This window comes from Delphinapterus leucas, chromosome 3 (assembly GCF_059928025.1).
Source record: "Delphinapterus leucas isolate spDelLeu-1000000601 "Yukka" chromosome 3, BTC_Dleu_Yukka2, whole genome shotgun sequence".
Taxonomy (NCBI): Eukaryota; Metazoa; Chordata; class Mammalia; order Artiodactyla; family Monodontidae; genus Delphinapterus; species Delphinapterus leucas.
The window spans coordinates 160,595,443-160,607,794 of NC_143131.1; the positions used below are offsets into that span (position 1 = coordinate 160,595,443).

A 12,352-nucleotide genomic window follows, 5' to 3' on the forward strand; every position below is an offset into this window, starting at 1 on the left:
GAGAGAAAGAGACACTGAGAGAGAGAGAATGAGACTGAGACAGAAAGAGAAGAAAGAGAGAAGGGAGAGGGGTGGGTAGAGGAAGCCGGAGACAGAGATGAGAAATAGAGAGACCAGAAGACAGAAAAGGACAGAGTGTGTATGTCAGACACATATCCAAAGACAGGAAAGAAACAGACCCAGGGAGTAGGAAAGGGAGGGAAAGGAGATGTGGAGAGAGCCAGTCCTGCGCACACGCCTTGCTCAGGACGGGTCTCCGCCCTCAGGGCGGCCTCTCATCCCTTCCCCAGAATCCTTAAATCCTCTCTCCCTCAGGGCCCTCGGCATCTTTCACTGTCCCGTCCTGAACCGACAGCGGCTGGCGCGGGTGAGTGTGGCTACAGAGGGGGCCTGGGTGTGCGCTGGGGGTGGACTCCCAGTAAGAGCGGCCCAGGGCTGTCGGGGAGGGCAGGGGTAGGACTGGAGCCAGTGGTCGAGCAGGGGGGACCCAGGTAATGAGGTTCAGAGGGTGTGAGAGCCATGTGGCCCGGGAAGGCTGGCCGAGTTAATGCTTCATAACTCCTCCAGCTGACTCGGCCAATATTTATATACTGCGCACCTCCCCTCTCCCGAAGGCTTGGGGCTCACTCGCCTTTCCGCCGACCCGAGTCCTTCCTCTGCCGGGCGCTCAGAGCGTTCTCCCGTTCTGTTCCCGTCCCCACCCCGTCTTCCTCCCGCAGCCCCCGAGCCGATGGCCGGGATCCTGCCGCTGCTGACGCTGCTGCTGACGCTGGCGCAGGCGCGCGTGGCGGGCGCCGCGGGCTCGGTGCGCCTGGCGGGCGGCCTCACGCTGGGCGGCCTGTTCCCGGTGCACGCGCGGGGCGCGGCGGGCAGAGCGTGCGGGCCGCTGAAGAAGGAGCAGGGAGTGCACAGGCTCGAGGCCATGCTGTACGCGCTGGACCGCGTGAACGCCGACCCCGAGCTGCTGCCCGGGGTGCGCCTGGGCGCGCGGCTGCTCGACACCTGCTCGCGGGACACGTACGCGCTGGAGCAGGCGCTGAGCTTCGTGCAGGCGCTGATCCGCGGCCGCGGCGACGGCGACGCGGCAGCCGTGCGCTGCCCAGGCGGCGTCCCCCCGGTGCGCGCCGCGCCCCCTGAGCGCGTGGTGGCTGTCGTGGGCGCCTCGGCCAGCTCCGTCTCCATCATGGTCGCCAACGTGCTGCGCCTGTTTGCGGTGAGGGCCCGGGGGAGCGCCCGGGTTGCAGCTTCTCTCCCTCGTCCTTGCCCTGGGCGTGGCTGAGGTCTGGCCTCCTTGCGAGAATCACTCTAGTTCGCAAAGAAACCTTGTCCCCTGGGCCAGACACAAGCCTGTCAGGGAAGGTTGTTCGGAATTAAAGCGTCTAGAGTGCCCGGGGTAACTAAGTCGGCCATTAATTGCAATGTAGCCCGTGAGCGTTTCTCTGCCTCGTTTTCTCTCATTTTCCCTCTTTCTTTGTCTTTCTTCTTGATTTTCTCTTTCCATCTCCCTGTCTCTCTCTTCCCCTCTCCTTTCCATAACGTCTTCACACTCCACCCTTCCTTTCTGTTTCAGCTTCAAACATCTCTGTCTTCCCTAGACCAGCTCCAGCCCGCTTCTTCCAGAACCTCCCCATCTCTGACCTTCATACCAGCTCCCACATGCTCCCTTTTATGTGTGTGTTTTTTGTTGTTTTCTTTCTTTCTTTTTTTTTTTTTTGCTCGTGAGTTTTTCTTTAACATGAGGGATACACCCCCTTTCTGCTAGCCGCCCTCTTCCCAGCCTCCCCAGCCACCATTCTCCACTCTGCTTTCACACTTACTGCCCCCACTCCTTCTCCTGGATCAGCTCAGCTGTAATCCCTGCTATTAATCACTCTAATGCACACAGATAAACCCAGTTCTAAACAGGCCCCTCCATTAGTCCAGACACAGCCTTCAATCAAATAACCCCTCCCCAGCTCTCCTGCCTGATCTGCCCCTCCTGGCCTCTCTTTGTGGCTGTTCCAGCTTGCCCCCAGCACTGTAACCCCAAACGTCCTTGTCCTGGGTCCTCACTGCCCTCCCTCCCTAGGGTCACTGACCCTCCATTCACAGCCCTGATGTCCTTCCCCACTCCAGATACCCCAGATCAGCTACGCCTCCACGGCCCCTGAGCTTAGCGACTCCACACGCTATGACTTCTTCTCCCGCGTGGTGCCACCTGACTCCTACCAGGCCCAGGCCATGGTGGACATCGTGCGGGCATTGGGATGGAACTACGTGTCCACGCTGGCCTCCGAGGGCAACTATGGCGAGAGTGGGGTTGACGCCTTTGTGCAGATCTCCCGAGAGGCTGGTGAGCTTGGGGCAGGGGGATCTGAGGCATGAAGGAGCCTATAGAGGGTCCGTTGGACAGGGCATAAGCAGTGAGGTAGGGCACTGGGTTCATGATGGGGAGCCTGGATGGTGCCCCCTGTGGGGGTCCTTTGGAAGACTCAGCCCCTGCCACAGTCATGAGTGGTGGTGGCCCTGGTGGGTGAATGGGTGGGACCGCAGCTGACTTTGGCATCTCCGACACCCAGGGGGGGTCTGTATTGCCCAGTCCATCAAGATTCCCAGGGAGCCAAAGCCAGGAGAATTCAATAAGGTGATCAGGAGACTCATGGAGACACCAAATGCCCGGGGCATCATCATCTTTGCCAACGAGGATGACATCAGGTGGGACAGATGGCATGTTCAATCACCGTGTTCTTCAGAGGCTGTCCTTGAAGACCCTGCCGCCTCTTCTCTATCCCAGCCACGTACATCCTCCTTTCCCTCTTTCTCACCTCGCCTTACCTTCCTGCCCCCACATATCTTTTCTACTGCCACCTCTCTGCCTGGTGCCCCCAGAAATGAACCAGGCCTGGTCTGGGTGAAGATGCTCCAAACCTAGCCAGGGAAACACAAGAATATATGTCTGTTTCTATAATTAACAGTGGGGGAGAGACTGGTGGGTGCATGTAAGTGCAGAAAATGAGCTGTCAGGGAAGGACCCCCAGGGGTAGGAGGGTATCAGCAGAAGGCCATGAGCCCCAGCAAGAGAAGGTAGGCCCTTCTTAAAGGCAGCAGGCAGTGGACTATGGTTCACAGAACAAGAGGGCAGGCCTGGGGTCAGAGCCTGGCTGGACACTTTACTACCTGAAAAACCCAAGGCAAGTGTCCTAAACTCCCTACATCCTACCTTTCCTGATAAACAAAGGGTCTGATGAGTGATGCAGAATGGGGTAGATGGAGAGAGAAGAATGGAAAGTGACCAGAGTTAAGTTGGAGGAGGCTCCCTGGCCCTCGCTCACCCCTACCCTATCCTTACCAGGAGGGTCCTGGAGGCTGCACGCCAGGCCAACCTGACCAGCTACTTCCTGTGGGTTGGCTCAGACAGCTGGGGAGCCAAGATCTCACCCATCCTGAACCTCGAGGACGTGGCCGTGGGAGCCATCACCATCCTGCCCAAAAGGGCCTCTATTGATGGTGAGTGGGGGAACGCCCTTCCCTACTGCATCTCCCACCCATATTTATCCTTCCCCATGATCCCCTCTTGGGGGTGCTCATTTTCCCCTTCTATAAAATTGTACCATGATCCAGGGTCCCTTCTAGGATTCCCAGATTCTAGAATTCTGAGATTCTGTGAATACATCCCTCCAAGCAGTGTTTGAATGAATTGGCAAGTGAGGAAATGCACATCCCACTCTACAGGGTGAAGAATTGTTAGGTTTTGTTTGTTTGTTTAGTTTTGTGTTAATTCAATGCCTGTATTCCTGGTTCTGCCAAAGGCACTCTAATTTGAGGGTGACTGTGGGAGGGATAGAAACCAAGGATGTGGGTCATACTGTCCTGTTGATCAATTAATGAGGCCTTCCTCTCCACCCCTCCTCCACCATCCCGCCTGTGAATATCTGGAAGAATGCAGGAAAGATGGCCACTTTACACTAGGATTGCTCATTTCCCCAAAGGCTAAACTGAACATGCTTTGATGAGGCACTTCGGGGTATTTTATGAAGTGCAGACCCTTGTAAATGCTGAGCCCTGACTTGCAGGGGCTCCCAGCCTTTTGGAGGTGTACACCCACGCTTACGCTCTTTCTTTCCCTTAGAATGCATTCAGTTGCAGGCAACAGACTAGACTGAGAGTGGTTTTAGCAATAAAGGCATTTCATTACAAGGCAAGAGGTTTCAAAGTAGGGGCAACTTCATGCTTGGGGCAGTGAGTCAATGATGTTCTCAGAGCCCTGAGCTCTGTCTCCCCTTCTGTTCCACCATCCTCTGTAGTTGCCATATGCCTTCTATTTTTTAAAAGTCAACCTGTTTTTGTTTTTGTTTTTTTAATGAATTTATTTATTTATTTATTTTTGGCTGCGGTCGGTCTTTGTTTCTGCGTGCGGACTTTCTCTAGTTGTGGTGAGCGGGGGCTACTCTTCGTTGCGGTGAATGGGCCTCCCATTGCGGTGGCTTCTCTTGTTGCAGAGCACGGGCTCTAGGCATGCGGGCTTCAGTAGTTGTGGCTCGCAGGCTCAGTATTTGTGGCACACGGGCTTAGTTGCTCCGCGGCATGTGGTCTTCCTGGACCAGGGCTCGAACTCGTGTTCCCTGCACTGGCAGGCAGATTCTTAACCACTGTGCCACCAGGGAAGTCCCATGTGCCTTCTTGATTGTGGTGTTTTATTCACAAAGTGGCTGCTGAAGCTCCACCCATTACATCTTCATAGCAGCATCCTAACCAGGAAAGAAAAGGCAGCAAAAAATTCTCTCATGTGGTGAGGCTCTGAGCTTGTATCAGGATGCAAATTTACTGTGGAGCCCCTAGATGGCTTTGAACTCATTGGCCAGGCCAGAAATTGGTCACATGGGTATCCCCAGCTGCAAGGTGAGCAAGCGGTGAAGGGACACAAGTAGTGAGCTGTGGCTAGCTCAGACTGTTGCCAGCCCCCTCCCTCCTTCCCGTCTCTCAGGATTTGACCAGTACTTCATGACTCGCTCCCTGGAGAACAACCGCCGGAACATCTGGTTTGCTGAGTTCTGGGAAGAGAATTTTAACTGCAAACTGACCAGCTCAGGTACCCAGTCAGACGATTCCACCCGCATATGCACAGGTGAGAGCTGCCCAGGGTGGCGAGGGTGGTGAGGGAGAAGGTGGGAGGCCAGGTTGGGCATCTGGGAGCCAGGCACACTTCCTCTGGGCATCCCTAGGACAGGTGAGGAACGCATCGGCCGGGACTCTGCCTACGAGCAGGAAGGGAAGGTGCAGTTTGTGATTGATGCTGTGTATGCCATTGCCCACGCCCTCCACAGCATGCACCAGGCTCTCTGCCCCGGGCACACAGGCCTGTGCCCGGCAATGGAGCCCACCGACGGGCGGACACTGCTGCAGTATATTCGAGCTGTACGTTTCAATGGTGAGTGGGAGCCAGAGCCCCTACGTGAATGAGGGGAAGCCTGCTGGGATGGAGTTCTTGGGACCTGGGACGACTCAGGATGGAAGGAATGGGAGAGCACAAGAGTATAGTGGGAGCATCTGGGCCTGAGAGCTGGAGGCTCGAGCCAAGTTCTGGGGAACAGTTTTTAGCACTCCTCCTTCTCCAGGCTTCAGTACCTCCTGCCACAGGCTGCAAATTCCATGTGTTGGGGAACTTCTCTCTGACCCCTTCTGCCTGGATCCCTCAGAGGGTCACACACAACTCTCCTCTCCATTGCACAGAGTTTGTAGTCGTCTGGTCTCTGAGGGCACGCACGGGGCACAGTGCAGACTGTGCAAAGGCACTGCTTACACAGTGGACAGGCAGCCCACTCCGAGTCTCAGGTTTCCGAATGCCTCCCCAGCCAGGCCCTGTGCTGCCTGAGCACAAGGCATGAGTCTGTGTCCCTCCAATACGAGTGGAGGGCCTGGCACATGGTCAGGGCTCAGAATAAGGGTTTCTGAAAAGGCCCAGATGGACTCAGCTGTGCTTATGGTTTGCTGGGGGGGGGGCTTCGCATTGTGTTCAATTACTATCCTTTAGTAAATTAAGAACTCTCTTCTTCCACCAAATGTTGAGCACCTTTCCTCTGCCAAGCTCTCTGTTAAAGAGCGTGACTTAGGGATTTCCCTGGCGGTCCAGTGGTTAAGACTCTGTGCTTCCACTGCAGGGGACACAGGTTCGATCCCTGGTCAGGGAACTAAGATCCCTCATGCCGATGGCCAAAAAGTTATAAATAAATAAAGAGCATGACTTAATAGCACTCCAGAACAGCTCTGCAAGCTGGTAGAACAAGATTCTAAAAGAAATAAGGCACGCTGATTGTTCAAATCAGTACCTTTGTAAGTCTGAACTCATCCTCTCGCCTGCGCAGTTAAGCTCTTTCTTATTTCTTTTTAAATTGTGGTAACATGCACATAGCGTAATATTTACTATCTTAACCATTTTTAAGTGTACGGTTTAGTGGTGTACATTGTTGTGCAGTCAATCTCTAGAACTCTTTTCATTGTGCAGAACTGAAACTCTTACTCATTAAACACTAACTCCCCATTTCCCCCTCCCCCAGCATTCTACATTTTGTCTATGAATTTGACTGCTCTAAGTACCTCATATGAGTGGAATCACACAGTATTTGTCCTTTTGTGAGTGGCTTATTTCACTTATCATAATGTTCTCAAGGTTCATCCATGTTGTAGAATGTGTCAGAATTTCCTTCATTTTTAAGGCTGAATAATATTCCATTGTATGTATAGACCACAATCTGCTTATCTGTTCATCCGTTGATGGACACTTGCGTTTCTTCCGCATTTTAGCTACTGTGAATATGCTGCTGTGAACATAAGTGTACAAATATCTCTTTGAGTCCCTGCTTTCCATTATTTTGGGTATATAGCTAGAAAAGGAATTGCTGGATTGTGTGGTAATTCTGTTTAATTTCTTGAGGAACCACCATATTGTTTTCCACAGTGACTGCATCATTTTGCATTCCCACCAGTGAAGTATAGGGTTTCAATGTCTCCATACACTTGCCAACACTTACTTTCTGTTGTTTTGACAGTGGCTATCCTAAGTGGGTGTGAGGTGGTATCTCACTGCGGTTTTGATCCGAATTTCCCTGATGATAGGTGATGCTGAGCACCTTTTCACGTGCTTGCTAAGCTCTTCCTTTGTCCTGGCTGGGCCTTTGATGGGCTCGAGAACCAGCTGAGGATGACAGGCTCTCCTTCCAGGCAGCGCAGGAACCCCTGTGATGTTCAATGAGAACGGGGATGCACCCGGGCGATACGACATCTTCCAGTACCAGGTTACCAATGGCAGTGCGGGCAGTGGCAGCTACCAGGCTGTGGGCCAGTGGGCGGAGACCCTCAGACTGGATGTGAGTGGCACAGGACGAGCTCTGGGCACAGGGAGGCGGACCCACCTTCCTGGAGGTGGGAGTCACAGGTCCCGGTGTCCCCTGTGTCCCAGGTGGAAGCCCTGCAGTGGTCGGGAGACCCCCGAGAGGTGCCCGAATCTCAGTGCAGCCTCCCCTGTGGGCCGGGAGAGCGGAAAAAGATGGTGAAGGGCGTCCCCTGCTGTTGGCACTGCGAGGCCTGCGACGGGTACCGCTTCCAGGTGGACGAGTTCACTTGCGAGGCCTGCCCCGGGGACATGAGGCCCACGCGCAACCACACGGGCTGCCGCCCCACGCCAGTGGTCCGCCTGTCCTGGTCCTCGCCCTGGGCGGCCCCGCCCCTCCTCTTGGCCGTGCTGGGCATCATGGCCACCACCACAGTGGTGGCCACCTTCGTGCGGCACAACAACACGCCCATAGTCCGGGCCTCTGGCCGCGAGCTCAGTTACGTCCTCCTCACCGGCATCTTCCTCATCTACACGGTCACCTTCCTCATGGTGGCTGAGCCCGGGGCGGCTGTCTGCGCTGCCCGCAGGCTCTTCCTCGGCCTGGGAACCACCCTCAGCTACTCTGCTTTGCTCACGAAGACCAACCGCATCTACCGCATCTTTGAGCAAGGGAAGCGCTCGGTCACGCCCCCGCCCTTCATCAGCCCCACTTCGCAGCTCGTCATCACCTTCAGCTTCACCTCCGTGCAGGTGGGTCCTTGGGCTCCCAGAGTAACGGGGTGGGCAGACGGGGTCGGGGCTGGGGGTACGGGCACTGACCTCCACCTTAAAACTCAGAGTCCCGGGTTTCCCTGGTGGCGCAGTGGTTGAGGGTCCTCCTGCCAATGCAGCGGACACGGTTCGTGCCCCGGTCCGGGAAGATCCCACATGCCGCGGAGCGGCTGCGCCCGTGAGCCATGGCCTCTGAGCCTGCGTGTCCGGAGCCTGTGCTCCGCAACGGGAGAGGCCACAACAGTGAGAGGCCCGCGTACCGGGAAAAAAAAACAAACAGAGTCCCTCTTCTATTTTGGCCTCTATGTTAAAAAAAAAAAAAAAGAAAAAGTCCCAGGAGATAGGGCGCTACTATTTCTGTAACTAGAAGAACTCATTTAGGAGCAGCTGTTTCCTCCTGCTTCATCCTTGAAGGAAAATGGATCAGTAAGGTGGGTAGTGCAAGCATCCCGTTATTTTTCTGTAAGACAGTGAAATTATTTTCATAAAGTGAACGTGCTCTTCCATAATTTGGCTCCCAGGGCAAAGACAATCTGATGAGTTTCCCCCAAGCAGAGAATCTGTTTCCATAAAGGCAGTTCCTGCTGCCCAGTCACTGAGTAACTTGGATAAGAGGCACAGGGTCTAATGATACTATGTGGAGTGAAGCATCCAATTCCATAGATGGCCAGAATTTCATGCTGTATGTGCCGCAAAAGCAGAGTTCCTTTAGGGTTTTCTCTGAGATGGTAATATTACAACATTGGAAATGGCTCCTGTGGTCTGGAAAGCACTGGATGTTTTCTGTGTAAAGGGTGCTAAGAGACAAGTGTGTGTGACATTGTATGACATTGCAGAGCCAGCCCAGTTCTCAGGGCCAGGTGGATGGCCCATGCTCAGCTCATTTGGACACGGCTCACTCTCCACCCCAGGAGAGCCCTTCTTCCTACCCAGCTCTGCATATAACATGGTCATTCCCACCCATGGGCCTCAGTCCATGCAATTCTTCACAACTGGAAGGTGCTGCCATTTTCTGACACATAGCAGGGTCTGAGCGTCCTCTGTCAGGGCTGGAATCTCAGTGCACAGCCCATCCTCAGAAAGCACCTCACTGCTTCCTGCCTGAAACCCCCGTGGCACCTCTTGCCCCAGGATAGAGCTGTTTAGACTTCATTCAGTACCCCCGTCCGGCTCACCTATGGACTCCCCACATTATACCTCTCTTTCTAGAAATCCCAAATCTTTTCAAAGATGCACACCTTCAACTTTACAAGGTTATTCAACAATATGATGGATGTGAAATGGTATCTCATTGTTTTAATTTGTCTCTACTTACTAGTGCAGCTAGCCTTTGTACTCTCCTCTTCTGTGATGTGTCTGTGCCTCTTCCTGTGCTTTGGTCACTTTCTATTATTTTGTAGGCTTTTGTTATCTGTACTGGATGCTAATTCTTTTACCAAGTACGTGGGTTGCAAATTCAGTGGGGCGCATTTTGGTTGCTACTCCCGTGTATCATAGGCCTTGGGTTTTAGTTTCTCTTGGGCAACTTTTCCCCCCAGCTAGAGGATTTCTAAGAGGAGCCTCCATGTTTCCTTCCTGGACAGTGGGTGGAGTTTTATTTTATTAGTCCCTTGTTCATGGAGCTGCTGCCTTTGGGAGAATCACAAAAAGGTGCTCCTTCTGGGTGTACAAATTATTTAAAAAGCATCCTTTCCTCTAGGATCACATGGCCCTACTCCAGGTGCACAGTATGGCACTGAAGTGTTGGCTAGGTTTCAGCCCCGCTCCTCCCAAGTCAAGCATCTTGTGCAGTGAACCACCTGCACAAATGTAGGGGACGGCCCTTCCAGGGTCCTGCCTTTATGCAGGTGTCTTAGTTCCTACTCCCCAGCTTCCCTTGGCTCGAGGTCATGTCTCCCCTCACTGTGAAGGAATTCATACTCCATCTTCTCCTTGTTAGGGCCTGTGTCTGACTCTGACCTCCCTGGCCACCTGGCATCAGTTCACATTCTTACTGCTCTCTATTCAGTGCCTCTATATTTTGAGCCTCACTATGCATTCACACACAATTTCATTATATCTTGTTCAACAGTTCTCTGGATCTGGAGAAGGAAGGGGGTCCTCAGGAACTTGGTTTGCCATATTGCTAGATTAGATAAAGCTAGTGTTTTCCCACCTACGGAATACATGATACTGCCTCCCTGGACGGTTGTCAAGGGAAACATTTCTGCTGGGCCTGGTTTCTAATCAGTGGGACATGCACTGACTCCTCCCCCAAGCTGGCATCATGTCTTCACAACAGATTATGAGGGTTCCCACTTGGTAGATAGAGGAGATGTGATTAGGGTCACCTTTCCAGAGCCTCTGCCTGCAGTCACTGCACCTTGCTGGGCTCAGTAAACGGTGGTGGTAATGGCTGAAATACAGGAAGAGGACATCCAGGGCCCCTTCCCCAATCAGCCCAGATGTCCCCAGCACATACTTCCACTGCAGCCCCTTCTCTCCACCTGCCTGTGTCACAGGCCTTTGCCCAGGCAGTCCCCTCCTGGACAACCCTCCCCTCTCCACAGTGGCTCTCAGGCCTGAGCATCCCACTCAATAGGGCAGGAGCCTAAAAGCGACCCTAACCTGCTAGAGATCTCAGTCGAGGGTGAGGCTGGGTGTGTCCTTGATACCATGTTGGCTCCTGCAGGTGGTGGGAGTGATGGCCTGGATGGGGGCCCAGCCCCCACACAGTGTGATTGACTATGAAGAGCAGCGGACGGTGGAGCCAGAGCAGGCCAGAGGGGTGCTCAAGTGCGACATGTCAGATCTGTCCCTTGTCGGCTGCCTGGGCTACAGCCTCTTGCTCATGGTCACATGCACGGTGTATGCCATCAAGGCCCGTGGCGTGCCTGAGACCTTCAATGAGGCCAAGCCCATTGGCTTCACCATGTACACCACCTGCATCATCTGGCTGGCTTTTGTGCCTATCTTCTTTGGCACTGCCCAGTCAGCTGAAAAGGTAATCTGGGTCCCCCGTCAGTTTCATGACCTCGTTTGTTTCCTGCCTGTCCATGGAAGGGCTCGATTATTCCAAGAGCTGGGCCACCCATATGAATGCTTGCTTGGTTGGCTGATTAATTCATGTACTCATTTGTCTTTCCAGTCTCCCTCCAGTTGTTCTCTCAGTCCCCTTTCCATTGTTTATTCATTCATTTTTTTCATCCATGCTTCTTCCAACCATCAGTTAACTTTATTTTATTCAATTATCTTTTCATATACTTTATATCTGCCAATCCATTCATCTGTCGGTCTATTTGTTTGACAGTCATTTATTCATGTGTACAGTGGAGCATTTGTTTATTCACCTTCGTCTTCCCTTTGTTTGCCTACTTGCTCCTTTATTCAGGTTTGGTTCATCCATTCATTTGTACATTTGAAAACATGTTCATTCATTCATTAACATTCTCTAACACTTTTTAGGCATATGGACCATTTCCCCAGGTGTCGCTCTCTGTGAATGAATCTCTCATTTCCCTTGATCACTTGTCCACTCAGTCCTGTGTCGTTTACCCTTCTTCCTGCCTATACCAGAGCCAAACAGTGACTACCAATTCTTCATGCCACTGGGCCTTTGCTTACACTGCTCTCCTTTATTGAGTGCTCATTCCCAGTCACTTGACTGAAATAGACTCACCTCCAGGCTGTGTGGGGGTGGAGGGCGGGAGACACCTGGGCTGAGTCCCACCTGGCCCCTTCCTCTGTGGCTTAGATCTACATCCAAACCACCACACTGACTGTGTCCTTAAGCCTGAGTGCGTCGGTGTCCCTCGGCATGCTCTATGTACCCAAAACCTACGTCATCCTGTTCCACCCGGAGCAGAACGTGCAGAAGCGGAAACGGAGCCTCAAGACAACCTCTACAGTGGTAGCCCCACCCAAGGGCGAAGGCACAGAGGCCCCCAAGTAGCAAGTAGGGGATGAATGGGACAATTGCACCTCGTCCTCTGTTCTTTTCTTTCCCTCGCTTCATGGCGGAAGCTGTGAAGAGTCCAGATCTGCAGTGAGCAATCAGGGTGGGGAGTCCACAAAGGCCACGGCCACTAGGATGGAGCTGGCCTGGACCCACATGACACATTTTTCTGTTTTTCTGTGCATGATGGCTTCACACTTCCTTGCTGCAGACCAGACTTTCTACTCATGGTGGGAAACAGCCACTGAGAGAATCCTACTCTGGAGAGGGACTAAACTTATACTCACTGGTTTGAAGTTCAGAGATCATGATGAAGCCCTGGGCTTGGCCCAGTGTGA

The 12,352-nt window shown here is 53.2% G+C and overlaps 1 protein-coding gene across 1 annotated transcript; it reads left to right on the top strand.

Annotated features, from left to right (window-relative positions):
* Positions 1-730: 730 nt before the first annotated feature.
* GRM6 (glutamate metabotropic receptor 6) lies at positions 731-11,369 on the top strand. Its single transcript, XM_089909832.1, has 10 exons — positions 731-1,213; positions 2,116-2,332; positions 2,559-2,694; positions 3,332-3,486; positions 4,964-5,104; positions 5,207-5,407; positions 7,198-7,343; positions 7,436-8,059; positions 10,752-11,064; positions 11,275-11,369. Exons 1-10 carry the CDS (start codon positions 731-733, stop codon positions 11,364-11,366), a joined length of 2,508 nt encoding a protein of 835 aa, XP_089765958.1. The 3' UTR covers positions 11,367-11,369.
* The last annotated feature ends 983 nt before the right edge of the window (positions 11,370-12,352 follow it).